This window comes from Perognathus longimembris, chromosome 9 (assembly GCF_023159225.1).
Source record: "Perognathus longimembris pacificus isolate PPM17 chromosome 9, ASM2315922v1, whole genome shotgun sequence".
Lineage (NCBI taxonomy): Eukaryota > Metazoa > Chordata > Mammalia > Rodentia > Heteromyidae > Perognathus > Perognathus longimembris.
The window spans coordinates 52612622-52631605 of record NC_063169.1 but is presented as its reverse complement, the minus strand read 5'-3'; the positions used below and the strand labels follow the sequence as shown (position 1 = coordinate 52631605).

The 18984-nt window shown below is 36.6% G+C and overlaps 1 protein-coding gene across 2 annotated transcripts in view; it reads left to right on the top strand.

Moving 5' to 3' along the window:
- The window catches only part of Hbs1l (HBS1 like translational GTPase), a 62696-nt gene extending 46338 nt beyond the window's left edge, over positions 1–16358 (top strand). For both annotated transcript variants that reach the window (XM_048354121.1, XM_048354123.1), the window contains 6 exons: positions 968–1072; positions 5569–5659; positions 6022–6130; positions 12157–12257; positions 14703–14847; positions 16014–16358. In XM_048354121.1, coding sequence (XP_048210078.1) covers positions 968–1072; positions 5569–5659; positions 6022–6130; positions 12157–12257; positions 14703–14847; positions 16014–16025 — 563 coding nt within the window. In that variant the 3' untranslated portion in view covers positions 16026–16358. The remainder of the gene's footprint in view (positions 1–967; positions 1073–5568; positions 5660–6021; positions 6131–12156; positions 12258–14702; positions 14848–16013) is intronic.
- Positions 16359–18984: the final 2626 nt, after the last annotated feature.

Here is an 18984-nt window from a genome sequence, read left to right as displayed (position 1 = left end):
AGATTATTGAATTAATTCTCTTTCTGTGGATAATATGTGCGTTTCCATCAGCCTCCACTCTAACACAGAAGTGCCATCAAGTCACACTTTTTAAAAATTGGTTTCCAATTACTTAATGCAGAGTGAAGGTCAAGTATAATTTGTGAGGTCTCTTTTATTATTTCTGCCTTACCTACCTGTTATTTAATATCTAGTTTCCCTTCCTGCTCCCAAACAATGTTGGCTTCATTTTTCCCCCCAGCCCTAATACACAATTTACCTGGCAAATTCCTATTCCTGCTCCTTTGAAATGCCCATCATGCTATTATAGCTTGATTGGGAGTGAGAAGTGGGGCTTGCTGGTATGGAATACAGGGCCTTGCCAATAGTAGGCATGTGTAATGAGCACAGCCTCAGTATACCATTGTGAATTCTTAGGTGCATCTTTTTCTGTTTAGTATTTGTTTCAGTTCAGTTTAGTTGTTTTTATTTTTCTGTTTGCTAGTGTAAATTTCCTATAGATTCTGATTCTATTTTCATATCCTTATCTCCAGTATTTAGTGGCTTGTAATATTCAACAAATAATGAAAAAGGAATGAGATACAGCTTGTGTGTGGGGCTTGAACTTAGGACCTGGGCACTGTTCCTGAGCTATTACTCTATAACTTGAGCCACAGCTCCACTTCTAGCCTTTTGGTGATTAATTAGAAATAAGTGTCTCACAAATGTTGCTACCCAGGCTGACTTCAGTCTTCAGATCTCAGCCTTCTGAGTACCTAGGATTATACACATGAGCCACCTGCACCTGACTGCCACTAAAAAAAAAAAAATAGGAATGATTTTATTTGCAAGAAAAACATGAAAATAGTATGCCATATTTAGTATATTTATTGAAATAGTCATTTTATATAATTGTGGGAACTATATATAACAGTCTTAATCAGATAATACTGTTTTGTGAATCATAAGACTTTGACATGTTTTATAGATCAAGGATCTGGATTTTGTGTGACTGGTAAAATTGAAGCTGGCTATATTCAGACTGGTGACCGACTGCTGGCAATGCCTCCTAATGAAACTTGTACTGCAAAAGGTATTCATCAGCAAGATACTTTTGCTAAACAGCAGGTTTTGAGACAGCAGGTTTTTTTTTTTTTAAGTAGTTTAGTTATATCTCCAGAGTAAATATCTTCTTACTAAAACTGTAACTAACTGTCAAAATGATACTAACTGTTGAAGATTAGTATGTAAAAACATAGAGCGATTTTTTTTTCTTTTGTGACTATGTGTACATAAAACATTCTAACTGTGGCAATGTTCTGTTTTTGGTATTGATTCAAGAAGCCCAGTTAGAATTAAACCAGATGTGTAGACACCTGACAGATACATTTTAAATCATATTCTGTAGAAGAAATGAGGTCTAATTCCAACCTGATACTAGTCGGTGGCAAAGCAAACAGTGTCATTATCAAATTTGTATCTCAGAATAACAGGTTTGATTATGCTTATGCTTGTACATGCATATTATCTTTGATCAAGAATACACACACGTATATATGTATATATACACATACATATGAATTAAGAAAGCTTAAGTAAGACAGAAACATAGATAACTTAATGTTGAAAGTGAACAGAACTGGTTTATATTCCACAGCCACTGCGTTTGCTCAGAGATCTAATATATTCTTTCATGTACATCAGTAGATCGGTTGGTAATTATTTCTATCATCTTAGACTTATGTATACATATATATGTTGTATATACATACATACATTTAAAAAGAATTGTATTCTATATTTTTATGTTCTATACTTATAATCTGGCTTCCAGCCAAGTCTTTGACTTCATTGTGAAATTGAAGATACTTTATAGTATTAAGTATTATTTATAACAACCTTAAGCTGAAGTATAACTGTCTAGTAGTTTCCTCTGTTGTTTTCAAGTTAGTTTATATGTAGAGTTACATTTGAGTAGTTTAAACATTCAAATGAACACTTCATTTATTCAGCTTAAAGGTAGGATTTTTTTTTTTCAATCCCAGGCTAGGGGTTGAACCCAGGACCTTGTTCATGCTACCTCTTATTATCTCTAGCTCTTTTTTTTCTTTTTTTCTTTTTTTTTTTGCCAGTCCTGGGCCTTGGACTAGGCCCTGAGCACTGTATCTGGCTTCTTTTTGTTCAAGGCTAGCACTCTGCCGCTTGAGCCACAGCACCACCTCTGGCTATTTTCTATGTGTGTGGTGCTGGGGAATCGAACCCAGGGCTTCATGTATATGAGGCAAGCACTCTTGCCACTATGCCATATATCTCTAGCTCTTGTTTTGTTTTTAAGACTGTGTCTTGCTATGTAGAATAGGCTGGTCTCAAATGGTGGTTATCATTTGTCTCACTTTCCTGAGTGCTAGGACTATAGGCCTCAGCCATCATGTCCAGCCAAATATTATAAAAAGAGGAATGAATGTTAGTAGGTGAGTAAAGGTTAAGTATGTAAGTTACATTTAGGGTGAGTACAGAAACCAAAAACAGCATTATTTCCTTCAGATTATTTTCTTTCTGCCTGGTAGGGCCTATGAAATTTGTTTAGGTCAAAATTATGTGTACTTTAGAAAATATTATTTTCCATAGCTCAGTATTTTTCAAGTGCAACTCTGTGATTTTCTTTTCTTTTTAAATATATTTGTGTATATATATATATAATATTATATTTTTTAATCAATCCTACAGCTTGAAATCCTGGGTTTTTGCCCTGGTGATTTTTGTTCAAGGATAGTGCTCTACCACTTGATCCACAGCTCCACTCTTGGCCTTTCTTTTTTTTTCTTTCTTTTTTTTTTTGGTGGTTAATTGGAGATAAGAGTCTCATGGACTTTCTTCCTCAGGCTGTTTTTTTTTTTTTTTTTTTTTTTCCAGTCTCAGGGCCTGAACACTGTCCCTGGCTTCTTTTTGCTCAAGGCTAACACTCTGCCACTTGAGCCACAGCGCCACTTCTGGCCAGCCCCTCTCTGGCTGGTTTTGAACCTCAGTCTTCAGACCTCAGCTTCCTGAGTAGCTGGGATTACAGGTTTGAGCCAGTAATGCCTGGCTTATTTTTTTCTTTTTTAAAAAGTGATTAAGAGCTACAATGTTTTTGAAATACTAATCTCCTATATGTTAATACACTTTTTGAAAATAAGAATTGTTTTTAATAGCATCAACTATGAAAGACCATAATCTTAAAATCATCATAGAGTTTAAGACAGGTTCCCTGTGACTTCTTAAATGCGCATTTAGTCACTTCTGAAGTCCCACATCCTTTTCTTCTTTGTCCCTTCTCACAGACAACTCCAGGCATTACCTCTCATCATTGTTCTTTAATGGGAAGCATGGGCCGCAGCTTGGGGAGAATGCCCTTGCCTGAGAGCCTCATTCTAATGCAGAGAGGCTCAGGTTCTCAGCCTTCACTTCTGACTAGATTGCTTTTGCTTAGTTTGTTGGACTGTACTATACACATTTCTCTCTGAATATTTAAGCTGCTGCTCTGATCCTCTAACTACAGTATCCCCCAAATGACCTGCTACTATAAAGTAGAAATTCCAAATCACTATTTCATTTATTAACAAAGCAAGTACACAAAGTAGTAGGGAAAAACCTCGAAGTTATTAGGAAAACAAATAAGAGACAGCAGTGTGATGTTATTAGGGCAAAGAAGAACCAGATATGAGCATTTTTCATTTTGTATTTAATTATTGTATTAGTTATAATTTATATTTAATAATTAAATTTTATTAATTTATATTTGATAAGCTTTTTTTTGAGACAGTCTTTTACTGTGCAGATCAGAGTGACTTTGAATTTTGATCTCCTGTCCTGATCAGCATTCTGAGTGCTGGGATTACATGTGTACACCACTTCTAGTTGGATCAATATTTCTTAGTACCATAAATATTAACATTTTTGGAATTAAGAATCCTTTCATACTTGATGAGAGTTACAACCTTCTTTTCAGATTAATGTTGATGTACACATACGTAAAACTGTGGGCACTTTCTGAGCTCTAAAAGTAAGAATTGGTCCCTTGAGAATATGCTACTTTGGGGGAAAAAAAGAAAGGAAAAAGCAATATGAAAGAGAGTATGATGCATATGAACAATGTGTATTATTATAAAGATATGATGACTTGTACTTAATTAAATAATGTCCAGTGATGAACTATTCCACAGTGATTGGCCTACACACTTCATCAGAGGGTCCACATTACAATAGGAAGGAATTTAGCTCATAAAATAAATCAGAGAATAAGGGATATCTTTAGAAGCGTAGAGTAAGGTAGCCAAACTTTGCCCTGATCTCTGGGGTTGCCTCTAAGGAAGTAGGTGTGTGTTTCAAGTCAGATATCCATGCTTGGAATCTTTTTTTTTGGCCAGTCCTGGGTTGTGAACTCAGGGCCTGAGCACTGTCCCTGGCTTCTTTTTTACTCAAGGCTAGCACTCTGCCACTTGAGCCACAGCGCCACCTCTGGCCATTTTCTGTATATGCGGTGCTGAGGAATCGAACCCAGGGCCTCATGTATATGAGGCAAGCACTCTTGCCACTAGACCATATTCCCAGCCCGCCTGGAATCATTTTTAACTTGTATTTTCTATCACTATTTCCTTAATCTCTCTTGCCAGCATGCAGCTCTCTGAGAAGAGATTCTCCTGAGTCAGGACTGATTGAAGGGCTGTGAATGGACCATTTCAAATTCTGACTGGGCATGGGTTATATCATTTAGTTGGTTGTTTACTTAAAAAGAAAGAAAGAAAGAAAGAAAGAAAGAAAGAAAGAAAGAAAGAAAGAAAGAAAGAAAGAAAGAAAGAAAGAAGAAAGAAAGAAAGAAAGAAAGAAAGAAAGAAAGAAAGAAAGAAAGAAAGAAAGAAAGAAAGAGAGAAAGAAAAAGAAAGAAAGAAAGAAAGAAAGAAAGAAAGAAAGAAAGAAAAAGAAAGAAAGAAAGAAAGAAAAAGAAAGAAAGAAACAGTTTGCCCATGTGCTGGCTCATACTTGTAATCCTAGCATCCAGGAGACCAAAGAAGGATAACCAAGAGTTTCAAAAAGCCAGTTTGGGCTATTTAGTCAGTCAGTCTCACAAAACTAGCAACAAAAATGAAAACTAACAAAAAACCAAAAAGTCCAAGTAACAACAACACAAAACATCGAAGTAAAGCTGAATAGAGCAAAATATTATGACCTTCCCCATTCTCATCTCTTCTGTCATTAGAAACAATTTGAACCATTTCATTGTGTGTGAATCCATTAAGGATTGAATAGGCCTGTGTATCAATCATCATTTGATTGTATAAATGAATTTAAAGTACATGATTAAATGAGCAAAAGTCAGCCTTTTATGGGCAAATGCAAGTCACTTTCTGTTTAGGGGCAGTCTGGAAGAGCCAAGTCTAAAAGGAAGTGTGTTTCCTTCAACGCTCACAGTTACATTTCTCACTCTCAGGCCATTCAAATTGAAAATGATGAGTAGAGACTGATGAAGCACAAACCAGCCAAGCTCTCTTGGTTGTTATGGTTTGGTAGTGAGGTGTTTCACCGTGTGCTTTGGTTCTTACTCATTTCCAGGAATCACTCTTCATGATGAACCCGTCGATTGGGCAGCGGCAGGCGATCATGTTAGTCTTACTTTGGTTGGGATGGATATCATCAAAATCAAGTGAGTAAGAAAATGAGTTTAAGCAACCATTGTTTTGGTTAAAGGACTTGAAAACACTTGAATTTTACAATCCACCAACTCAATTATAGATCTTATTTGGCCAGAAATGGACAGTTGGAGTAATATTAGCAAATGTTCCTTAAAATTGAAATTAGCACTGTCAGCACACAAATGTGCTTTGAGTGAAAGCTATAATGTACAAAGGAATGCTTTTTTAACTCAGAGGGAGTAATTAACAAAAGTCCTAATATGCCTAATTGTTTTTATTTCCTTATAAGTAGTTCAGAGATATTTGTAATGGATGTAAATATATTTGTCCCCAATTACCTGTCCTCATTTTGTTGTTGTTGTTGTTGTTACAGTGTTGGCTGCATATTTTGTGGCCCCAAAGAACCCATTAAAGCTTGCACTCGTTTTAGAGCCCGAATCCTCATTTTTAATATTGAAGTTCCTATCACTAAAGGATTTCCTGTAAGTTCCAAAATGTTTTATTGTTTTTCCTTTATAAATTCAAAGTAATCTTATCCAGAAAAGTAAAAAGTTAATTTTAGATGTGTTTAGATGTGTTTATCTTAAATTAATATCTTATTGCAGTCTGGAAAACCAAACCATAAAGGTAGAATTTGAAAATCATGTGTAGTTTGGTTTTTATTTTAATTCCTGATTGTAAGGGCTTTTTTTAGTAGGCATTGAGAAAACATTGCATACTCAGTCAGATACAAACTGTGATAATAAAATTCACCTAGAAAAAAAGGAGATAGGCTTTTACTGTGTTGTCAGTTTTATCTAGTATTTTGAATTGAGGTCTTCCTGGTTTTCTGTCTTGCTTAATATGCTTATTTGCATGTTTTTGGTTATAAGTGATAGATGAGTTTAGAAGATTTTGGAAACTTCAGACATTCAGGAAATAATGTTTCCAAATTGCATAATCCATGGATGCTTATGTTTCAGTGTATTTTATACTCATATATTATCTACCCAGTATGAGTGCAAATTAATATTTATTTGTATCCTGATTATCAGTCTAGATTTCTCTTTCTATGTGTATTTTTCATAGACTTAGTACCATACTCTATAGTTTCATACTTTGTTTTTGTAATAAATATTTTCTTGTTAGATTTTTATTTATCAATATCTCATGTTGTATAGGCTATATGTAACAATGAAAAATTTGTATTTGAATATATAAATGGACATTTTCAGCATTTAATGCTTAATGTGTTTTAAATGAAGTTAAGACAGTAATGATTGATCTTCCAACTTTTTTTTTGTTTTGTTTTGTTTTGTTTTTGGCCAGTCCTGGGCCTTGGACTCAGGGCCTGAGCACTGTCCCTGGCTTCTTCCCGCTCAAGGCTAGCACTCTGCCACTTGAGCCACAGCGCCGCTTCTGGCCGTTTTCTGTATATGTGGTGCTGGGGAATCGAACCTAGGGCCTCGTGTATCCGAGGCAGGCACTCTTGCCACTAGGCTATATCCCCAGCCCCGATCTTCCAACTTTTTAAAATTAGTGTTTTAGAGGTTGGAAATAAATTATCTGATAAATTCAGCTTATAATTATACATTTTCATTTGGGATAATTGTGAACTTTGCTTGTAAGTTTTTAATTGTTTCTATATACATTTAATTATCTAAAACCATATTTGTAGAATACTGCTAAAATACTTCAATAATTCTGTGAAATTCTTTTTTACACTAAAAACGAATAAAAGTATCTCACCAAATACTATTTATAGTTGAGAATATGTAATTTGTAACTACTACAAATGATCAGTTAGCGAGTAACTACAACTTGATCACTTTTGAGGGAATTGAACTCATTCATAGAAACTAATATGTCCTATGAGAAGAACGCGGAGAGGTTGGTTATATCATATTTTTACTCATCCAAATTATATTTGCCAATGGAGAAGTAGAGAGGTCAGGAGGTTAAGTTACTTTGAATAGCAATAACATCTTCCTGTCTACAGTTTTTTAAAAAAATAAGCATGAATTGAAAGTGTTGGCATTGCGTTTTGAGACTTGACATGAGTATATTGAGTCACAAAAACCAGAATGAAATTTGATCAGAGAAAAAAAAAAAAAAAAAAAACAGCACCATACTCTATGGGGAAAGTTTTTCAGAAAAAAAATTTAAAGCAAGAAAATGTTTCCTAAGCAATGAAAATTTTACTGTCTAGAGACAAATACATAAGCATATATAAATTGCCCTTTGTTTAAATGGCAAGCTATATATTTTACAAGAGAAAACAATAGAACACATTAGACTTTATCTGAATTCCTGTTTGATTTCTTTTCTAATTTATGAAGTTATATATAACAGAATTTACCATTTGGCTATGTGATTCAGTGTAATTCCATGGCATGAAATGCATTCACAATGCTATGCAAGCATCCCTATTTTCTGTCTCTAGAACTTTATTATTCCAAACTGAAAATCTGTATTTAATAATAATTTCCCATTGTATTTTTTAATGCATTTCTGTAATGATTAGTGATAGTGAGTTTCTCATGTACTTAGTAGCCATTTGTATATCTTTGGAGAAATGTCTCCTGAAGTTCTTGCCTCATGTTTTTGAATTATTAGAGTGTGCGTGTGTGTGTGCGTGCGCGTGTGTGTATTGAGTTGTAGTAATTCTTTATTTGTTCTGAGAATCCTTTATCAGATATAGAATTAAAAATATTTATTCTTTGGGTCGTCTTCTTTTTCTCAGTAGTGTTCTTTGATGGTTTTAATTTTGAAGAAATTTTGTTTTTCCTATGTTCCTTATGCTTTTGGTGCCATAGCCAAGAAAACCTTGGCATATACCATATTATGAAGCTTTTTGCTCTATATTTTCTTCTGTAAGTTTTAGTTTTATACATTTGTCTTTGATCCATTTTGAGTTGAATTTTTCTAATATAAATGTTTACTCTCAGGTGTTTTCTTGACTATGTTTAGATTCCTAGACAACACTTACTCTACCTGTAGGTGACAAAAGATGATGACAGGGAATCCAAATTTTTAAATAGAAATAGAATCAAGGGTCACCATTATCTTAGTCATGAAGGACAGCTTACTTTTGCCAGATTTCTTAATTCCACTTGTAGCCACAATCCCTTCTCAAAAGCCTCCTTTTTTACCTTAAAAATTTTTTTTTTCTGGCCACTTGAACTCAGGCCTGGGCGCTGCCCCTGAGCTTCTTTTACTCAGGCCTAGTGCTCTACCACTTGAGCCACAGTGCTACTTCTGGCTTTTTCTAAGTGGTTTATTGGAGATAGAGTCTCATGGACTTTCATATCCTGGCTTGTTTCAAACCTTTACAATCCTTAGATCTCAGCCTCCTGAGTAGTTAGGACTACACACATGAACCACCAGTGTCTGGCCTCTTTTTTATTTTTTTCTGCTCTTTTTTTCCTGTTTCTCTTTGAAACCATTATCTTCCTATCCATTTCCTTGAACTATTTCTTGGGCTGTTTCAGGAATTTGTGCCTTCACAGCTGGACATGATGTCTGCCACCACGTCCCCCCAGACCCTGGCCTTCAACTAAATTCTATATATGGTATTAAGTACTACTTCATCTTCATTCTTTTCCCTGTGGATATCTTTGTTTTTTTTTTTTTTTTTTTTTTTTGGCCAGTCCTGGGCCTTGGACTCAGGGCCTGAGCACTGTCCCTGGCTTCCTTTTGCTCAAGGCTAGCACTCCGCCACTTGAGCCACAGCGCCGCTTCTGGCCGTTTTCTGTATATGTGGTGCTGGGGAACCGAACCTAGGGCCTCGTGTATCCGAGGCAGGCACTCTTGCCACTAGGCTATATCCCCAGCCCTCCCTGTGGATATCTTGTTTCTTCAATGCCACTTGCTGAAAAAAAAAAAGTCAGTTCCCTAATGATCTTGGCACTCTTTTGAAAGGGAAAATGACCATATATTCCTTAATTTTTAAATGTAGGTTTCTTAGAATTTAAGGAAAATAATTATTTGTCAGCTAATATACAGCCCCATTGAAGTTTATAGAACACTAGATAATTTGATTCTTAAAACTTCACATAAAGCAAAGTTCTAAGCTGAAGCCCTTCAGGTCTGTGTGTTTTAGAATTTAGGATTTTTAGGCTGTGTAAAATTCTAACCTGTGGCTGGCCGATACTGAAACGCTTTATAAGGAAACATTAATATTCTCTGTCAGACCTTATCAATACTAATACTACATGTTATACACAAGAATATAAGTTGTTTCACTTCAAGTGTAGTTTTGCTATTTAAGTAGGTTTATAACCTACTTTGGAAAAGCACCCTTTATCAGGCTTCTAGGATTAGGGAATTGTACCTAAAGGAGGCTGTACATCTGTATTAGTATGGTCTGCATTCACAGATAAGGATCTGGGCACTACAAGAGGTCATGATCATGACTATATGAATAGTAATATAAAATCCAGTACTTTTTCCCTCCATTACACTATGGTACAGATTGTGTTGAATTATGGTTTGAGATATACACACATATATATGATATTTATTTGTATGTAGGTTCTTTTACTTGTATTTTATAAGAATTTTCTTGTAAGATGATGTGGAGACAGAGAAATTAGATCTAATTCTGATTTTCGAATTTGCCTTTATTTTCTTTGACTTAGTTCTTTAAAAGAGGTAAGCTTTTAGGAAGTAAATTTACCAGTTTACCTTTTTGCTTTTTTGTGGGACTTTTTAGCAACTTCCCAATGTTTAGGATTGTATGTCCACCATCTCCCTTCTATTTCTGTTTTCTCTCATTGATTGTCGCCTTTGTAGTGTTGGAAATTAAACTCAGAGTCTTAAGTCATGCTAGGCAAGGGATCTACCATTAAGTTACACCCCAGCCTGTATTTCTGTTTTCTGAATAAGAAAACTATATTTTGACTAGGAAATTCTAGATTTGAAGTGTCTGTAGCTATATAACAAAATAGCATTAAAGTGGTGTTCACAAACAAATTAAAATTTGATAGCTTTCTTACTTCCCAGGAATGTGATCTTTTCACTACAGCTAGAGTATGGGCTGTAGCTCAGATATGATAAAGAAACTCCTGGTGTCTGTAGCTTGTACACTGAAAGTTTATTATTCAAAAGTAAGGGTAGTCTGGCCATCCTATATTCTTCTGCTTTGGATTGGGATCTGTCCAGACCTTTTAGGTGATTTCTACAGGCCCTGTAGTAAGCTGAAGTAGGGTCAGCTCTTGAGATTTGTAGGCCCAGCTGATCTAAGTGTGAGATAGTGCCATGGCCACATTAAATTACGTATCTTTTTGGTATCAGTTCCCTTTTTTTTTTTTTTTTTTTTGCCTGTCCTGGGCCTTGGACTCAGGGCCTGAGCACAGACTGTCCCTAGCTTCTTTTTGCTCAAGGCTAGCACTCTGCCACTTGAGCCACAGCGCCACTTCTGGCCGTTTTCTGTATATGTGGTACTGGGGAATCGAACCTAGGGCTTCATGTATTCGAGGCAAGCACTCTTGCCACTAGGCCATATCCCCAGCCCCGGTATCAGTTCCTTATATGTCTCACATAAGTAGTGGTAACTAACTCAGCTCTGACAACTGTATGGCTACATTGTTACAAAATTTTTCTATATTAGCCGTGCATATCAAACAAGGACAATGATAGCTGGTATGTAAATTGAGTCATCAATTAACTGCACATTTGCCATGTGCCAGGCACTACTTAAAATAACATTTTCTGATTTTCCTCATTTCAGTATAAGGAACCTGAGGGTGGGAATTTTGTAGGGAGAAGACTGCTAGTACTTGCCATGAATGATAGTGATTTGAACTCATAGCTGATGGATTTCAATGCCTATCTAAACTCCCATAGAAATGAGATTAAGTCACACAGTGCTTGGTATTCAGGGAAATTTAAAATGTTATTTTTTCTTCTTTTTCTCTATAAATACTTTGTGATCATTACCCAACAATAAGCACATGAATTGCTGTTGAATGTGACACGACCTTCTTTTTTTTTTTTTTTTTTTTTGGGCCAGTCCTGGGCCTTGGACTCAGGGCCTGAGCACTGTCCCTGGCTTCTTCCCACTCAAGGCTAGCACTCTGCCACTTGAGCCACAGCGCCGCTTCTGGCCATTTTCTGTATATGTGGTGCTGGGGAATCGAACCTAGGGCCTCGTGTATCCGAGGCAGGCATTCTTGCCACTAGCCTATATCCCCAGCCCAGACACGACCTTATTTTTATGATGGAACATTTCATAGGTGTTGTACATCTGTTATGCCCGGAACCTCCTAAACCTGTTTGATTCTTTGTACAATGCTGTTAAAATCTTCCTGCGGTATAGCTAATGAAACTGAGGAACAGACTAATTGCATGTCACTGCCCTGATTGTTCTAAATGGTATAGTCTTTATGACAACCTTAAGGTGTTGTTATCCTCACTGTTCCAAAGGAAAAGGACAGGAAGTTTATGCAGTTTGCTAAAGTTTACACAGTGCATGTAGAGACAGGCATTACTGTTAAGCAGTTATTCAGTGTTGCAATTTTTGTTTTAGGTGCTGTTACACTACCAGACTGTCAGTGAACCTGCTGTTATTAAACGACTTATTAGCGTCTTAAGCAAAAACACAGGTGAAGTCGTGAAGAAAAAGCCTAAGTGAGTGTGTTAATGCAGAAATCGTAAACACTAACAATATAAGCAAATTCTTTACAGATAAGCTCATGTGTATAGGTTTTCAGGTAAGTGAAATCCACATTTACTTGTTCCAGAAATTATGTTTTTATTGCTGAATTAAAACAAACCTAAAAATAAACACTTAAGCTCCTGTTTAGCTATTAATTTCAGGTAGTAAATGTGTGTGTGTGTGTGTGTGTGTGTGTATCAAGCCTTAGATACTGATGATATAAAGAACAAAGAAATTTCAAAAACTGGCTCTATATTTTATAAGATTAATTTAAATTATATCTTCCCTGTGGTTTCACACCTGAACTTGAGGCATTCTTAACTTCCTGTCACCTGCTTAATGAGTTCATGTTCTTTGCTTGGAATATAGCCATCTACATGTTCTGCAGCCTTGCCTTTTCTCTCCTGGAAAGTATTTTCTTTGGTGTTCTTAGTCCACAGGAGCCTTTTGATTACCATTTTAATGATCGCCATTTGGCTTCTTTGATTACTATTTGGTGTCCAGTACAGAGTGTGGACAGTTGTTTTCCTGAGACAATGCTGGGACTTTTCAAAGGAAGTAACTTCCTGAGGACCTTAAGTGCAGTGGAACCAGAAAATATAGAAGCTAGTAGTAGATACTACAAAATATAGGTGTCTTAGTCTAATTAAGCTAAAGGCTATCTCGGTTTGGCTTGGCTGCCTCTGCTTTGGGGTTTTCCTCAACTTCAGCCCTGTGGGGAAACCCACTCAAAACCCCCTTTTTGTCCTTGAGTGCTACCAAGATGCACCTGCTAAACCACTGCTCTGAGTGGTTAGTTGGGTAGTGGAGGGGCTGCAGGTAGAGGAGAGATGCTGCACACTTAGAAACCCAGTCTTGCTGGGTTAGTTAGGAGGGGCAGCTGCTCTACCTCTGTCTTGAAGGTGGCTCTTTTTGGCAGGAGTCTGTAAAAGCTTCTAGTATATGTGGTTGCCATAATGTTCTGAGACAAGTGGTAGAAGTCTCAAGGCTAACATTTCTCCTGAATTGGTTCTCTCAGATGTAAAAAACTTACAAGTGACAGAGGCAGGATTCTAACCCACTTGTTTGGTTCATGTAAAATATATATAAAAGCTAGGTTGTTTGACCTAGAAAATAGGGAAACTTTCTATTAGAATTGATTCATTGTGCCTACGCTTGCTTTTCCCCCTCTCTGGAGTTGCTAGGAAATCTTATCCCAAAGATCCTAGGATTGAAGATGCTCTCCTACTAGGTTTCCCTGTCGTGTATTTCTGTCCTGTCCTTTTCTCTTATTTCATACCAACACTGCTTCACCTTCTTCCTTCCTTCTAGTTCATGCATGCTGTGTACTTGTCTGTTGGATGCAGAAATGGGATTGAACTTCATAGAAATTAAATTAAGCCTAAGTCATAAACAGATTTGATTATCCTCTTCCTAAACATGATTGAACTAATCTATAAAGCCCATATTTGAAGATACTAATGAATTTTATTTTTTAAAGACTTTATTTGTTTTAGTCGGTCCCTGAACTCAGAAAGGGTAGTTTATGTTTCCTGTTCTCTTTCCAGAGAACACCAAGATTAAATGAAAATGCTCCCTTTTGCAGTTCCCTCTTTCAGGAAGTCTGGATGCATGCATAGGCCATGCGCCTGCGTGCACCTCCAGCCCATACATGGGGATTTTGTTTGTTTACTTGTATGGAACCATTTGTGGCTTGGCCTTGTTCTATCACCCCTCATTTTTTATAAGTGCATTCTCAAAACAAAACGAAACAGAAACAAAAAAATCCTGTAATTTTGTCCTGAGTTCCTATGTGAGGAAAGAGATGGGGAAGGGGTGGGAATGGATGGGTTTAGAGTAGTCTGGGCACTTCTGTACAGAGATCTCAGGCTGGGGGTATATAGTGCAGTGACCGAGCATGGGTTTCTCATGAACAAGGTTCTGGGTTATATTCCCAGAACCAAAAACCAAGAACAACACAGATTAAAAAATAATAAAGAGAGCTTCCTGACACACAATCTCAGATTTTGAATTTTAGTGGTGCTAGACATGGTGGTCTATGCCTGTACTTCTAGCACTTGTGGGGGTAGCAGCAGGAGGCCTGAGCTACTGGTACCCAGCAGTTACCTTTAGATAACTGAAGATCATAACTTCTTTAGGGAATGAAGTATATTGATCAGGATGGGTGTTGAGCATTTTAGGTTCCAGTAGCAGTTGTGTTTGGAAGATTTCAATATAAACTTATTACATAATATTTTTTCTAATTTGAGAGTTACTCTTTGCACTTCTTTTAAGTCAAGAGAACTCAAAGACATATATTTTCATATTTAAAAAAACAGCATTTTCTTTCAGTTTTCAGAAGACTAAGTCAGTTTATTGGCTGAACATGAAGTATTCATTTTTCAGGTTATTTTGTTCCTTTCCACTCCTCTTTCTAGGTTGTTGACTAAAGGCCAGAATGCTTTGGTGGAGCTACAGACACAAAGACCAGTAGCCCTTGAGCTTTACAAAGACTTCAAGGAGCTGGGGAGATTCATGTTGCGTTACAGTGGTTCTACAATAGCTGCTGGTGTTGTCACTGAGGTATGTTGAAATGACTGAGTCTTTGTTCATGGTTAAACTGTCTCTCTTTTTAACCTTTTAAGGATGATGATTGAGATTTTATAGCTAAATAGCTAAAGGGAAGCACAAGTGTGATATTAGGACAAGAAATTAAAATTAACAGTAACGAGTTAAAAGACTGATGGGAAGATAATATTTCATCACATAGTAACAATTCCAGACTCTATTCCGTATTTATAAATTAATCAGAATTAAAGGAAATCTGTAATAATCTATAAGGTTTATAAGAACATAGTCTTGCCAGGTGCCAATGGTTTAAACCTGTAGTTCTAGTGACTCTGGAGTCTAAGATCTGAGGATAGTTGTTTGAAGCCAGGTCCTACAGGAACGTTTGTGAGACTCTTATTTCCAGTTAAATACCAAAAAGCTGGAAGTGGAGCTGTGGTTCAAGTAGTAGGGCACATTAGCCTTGAACAAAAAATGCTCACAGATAGTGCCCAGGCCAACTTCAAAACCCAGGACTAACACATACATACATACAGACAGACAGACAGACAGACAGACAGACAGACACACACACACACACACGCACACACACACACACTTTCCATATAATGAAAGTGTAGATACTAGGAATCACATGAATCAAGAGTACTGATTTTATTTAACAGAAGAACCATAACTAAGTATTCTCTGCATCATTTATATAAAATATCTATGGAACATAATGGGAGAGCAGAGTTTGGGGAGAACAGAGCTAACTGTCTATGTAGCACTGACTTGTAGCAGCACAAGTACATTTCTTCTTCAATCCATTTATTTATAAAGGGGGTCTTTGACCTATGTGTTTGTAAATGGAGTAATTAGAGTTGCTTGTGAAATGAAAAGGGCCACATAAAACACTTGCACAGTGATCAGCCCTATCCTCAGCAAGCCTGCAAATCTGCCTTGTCATCAGCAGCAGGTGTAATCAATCAAGGCATTCTTTATAAAGGAGCATTCCGCAGTCGAGTTTCTTGTGGAGAATAATGGAGAGACTACAGAAAATCTTAGAAAGTGCTTGGCTAAGGAAGAGGGGAAAAGTTGTAAGAAAATTTCTACTTGCTCTAACTATTTTACTGTCATAGCCTTTTTTGTTCTTATTCTTGCAATGTGGTTAAATTATAGAACTTTTTTTTTCTTTACAGATAAAAGAATGATGCACCAAAATTTCTACCATACTTGTAAAAGCAGTGGAATATCAAATGGCTGGGTATTTTTGTTGTTAAGGAATATAATTATGCAGTTAAGGAAACAATGCAGCTGATATATTTATTTTTACATGCAAAGTTGAAGCTATAATTAGCTGCAAAGAAGTATTCGTAATCACTTCTGGAAAAATTTCAAGTTGCCAACTGACAAAGAAGGGTTAGTGTTTCACTTTCTTCTTAAGATGCATCTTTCTCTTTGGAATGGTAGTTAATGATTTTTTTTTTTCTGAGACGGAAAGCATCAGAAATTGTGCTAGCAGCTGTTTAAGTCATCATGAAATGGACTTCAGTCAAACCACACGATATCTACAAGTTTCTCTTTCATTCAACTGTGCTCATGTTTTATGGGAATGTAACCAAACTGTGCTTTTGGAGCAGGCGATGGTTTGTCTGGGCACTTTTTCTTGTTAACTCTAGGAAAAGACTTGCTGAAGGTTATAATAAAGATATTCTGTGTTGAGCATAAAAATGCCTTTGTCCATCAAGTCATTTTTTGCATTATTTGCGATTATGGAAGCCGTTTCTTTGAACCAAGGCATTTAAGTTGAAAAGCTAGCTAATAAACTGTGTTAGTTCAAACAGAATTCACACTGTTATTTTGTTTTGTACACATTTACAATGTGGGGTCTTCTTCATTGTCACTAAATATGAGTTGAGACTTCTGTCAGATTGTTTTCATCTGAACTTCCTGGCTCTTTTACATGAATTTTTGCTTTTTATTCTAACAGTGACTAATTTAGTCTTATCTATTTCTAGTTATAACTTGATTTTCCTGTTGTCACTTTCAGAATCATTTATATGATGGCTATCCCTATCTTACATACATTACAGAATGTGGCCTGAGAAAGACTTGTATTGGTAATGATAGACCCTAAGGTTTACTTACGTTATTTAAAAAAGTATTTGTTGGGCTGCCTCCTGTGTACAAGGAACTTTAGAGTTTTGTCATCTGAGCCTAAGACTCTGATTTTAGGAAATCTTTTTCACAAATCACTTCATTCAAAAATGATGTGATTTTGTATATTAATTACTTAACACATGCAACAACATTTCTTTTTCTTTTGAGACAAGGTGTAGCCCAGGCTGTCTTCCAACATACAACCTTCCTGCCTCAGCCTCCCGAGTGCTGGAATTACAGGCATGTGTCACCATTCTTTGAAGAATAGCATCATGTGCTAAAGTGCACAGATCATAAGGTCACTTGGTGGTCATATCCATATAAGATATGTCTTTATTTAAAAATATGAGTTTGTCACTTGATATTAAACTTTTTTTTTTTGCTAGTCTTGGCTTGAACTCAGGGCCTGAGCACTGTCCCTGGCTTCTTTTTGCTCAAGGCTAGCACTCTACCACTTGAGCCACAGCACCACTTATGGCTTTTTCCAGGTCTTCATGTATATGAGGCAAGCACTCTACCACTAGGCCATATTCCCAGCCTGAGATTAAACTTTTTCAACCAAGAAAATGTATTTATGTATCTTTAATCATGAATTTAAGTGGTACATGACAGAAACCTGATTTAAAGTGACTTAATCGACAAACTTTCTGTTTATAAAACTGTAAACAGCTTGCACAATGTCCATGAGGCCCCCATTCCCATCTGGTGTTGGTTTGCCCTGGAATCCATGCAGAACCCCCTTGGAATGCCAGCTTCTGGAGAGGATAGTGTCTGCTCCATCATCAGATGCTGTACCAAAGACAGGCCAAAGAGCATGTGGAAGTCCTAGAACCATTTCACCTTGACTATAATCAGATTTTCCTTCTTTGCCTGGGACCACCTCATAGTGGAATAGGAAATAAATAGCACCCCAAAACCCATAATTGGGGGAGGATGTTGAAATTCAAAGTGCTATTAAGGGAGTATGGATGGTAGGGGTAGCAAGAAGAACATACACTGTGTATATTACATAAAGCAATGATAGAATTAAGAATTTTAACAAATTGTACAAGAAATGTACCCACTGCCTTACATATGAAACTGTAACCCCTCTGTACATCACTTTGACAATAAAGAAGTAATTATTTTTTTTAAAGAATTTTAATTCAAACTTTTAGAAATAGCTAGTAGTATCAAAATGAATTTATCCATTTCTGCTTCCATGAACTGTGATAAAATGCTGCAATCTTGTCATTTGTGTTGAAGGTGGTGGTGGTACCTGGGTATTTTATATATGTCTGTCTGAATTAGGGAAGGGAAGGGGAACATTAAAATGGTGAGACAAAGGGTAAAAGGTGAACCAATGCAACAGCAATACTTACAAGACAATATGATGTAGAGTAGCTACAATCTGGGAAGTGGGGGCGGGGATGGGGAGGAGGGAAGGTGGGAGAAAAATGAGGGAGGGGTAACAAGTTGGACAAGAAATGTACTCACTACCTAACATATGCAACTGTAACCCCTCTGTACTTCACCTGGACAATAAAAATTTTCAAAATAAAATCAAGGAGCTACTGAAGGAGAAAAGTGTTGGCAGTGGAAGGCTGGGGTTAATGAATGACAAAAGGATATACAGACATGTCCCTGCATCACCTCGAGCACTTCATGGTCCACTTATTTTCTAGCACAGTCTAACCTCACAGTCTTCAAGTGTTACTTTCCAAAACTTGGGTTTGGCACATATACTTAAAAGCTGAATGAGAGACATCACAGGGCTGTAGGATAATCTACAGTGCATGCCATGTCCTGAGCATAGAGAAGACTTTTTTCACTTAATGTAGTAAGCATGTGTTTTATTATTTTAATCATGTATACTAGTCTAAAACCTTAATATATATGTATGTGTGTGTGTGCACGTCCGTGTATACAGCACACACACACATATCAAACCCAGAGCCTTGCACTTTTTAGGCAAGCCCTGAGCTGTGGCCCTAGCTACATGTTTGCTTTAGACAATATCTATTTGATGTC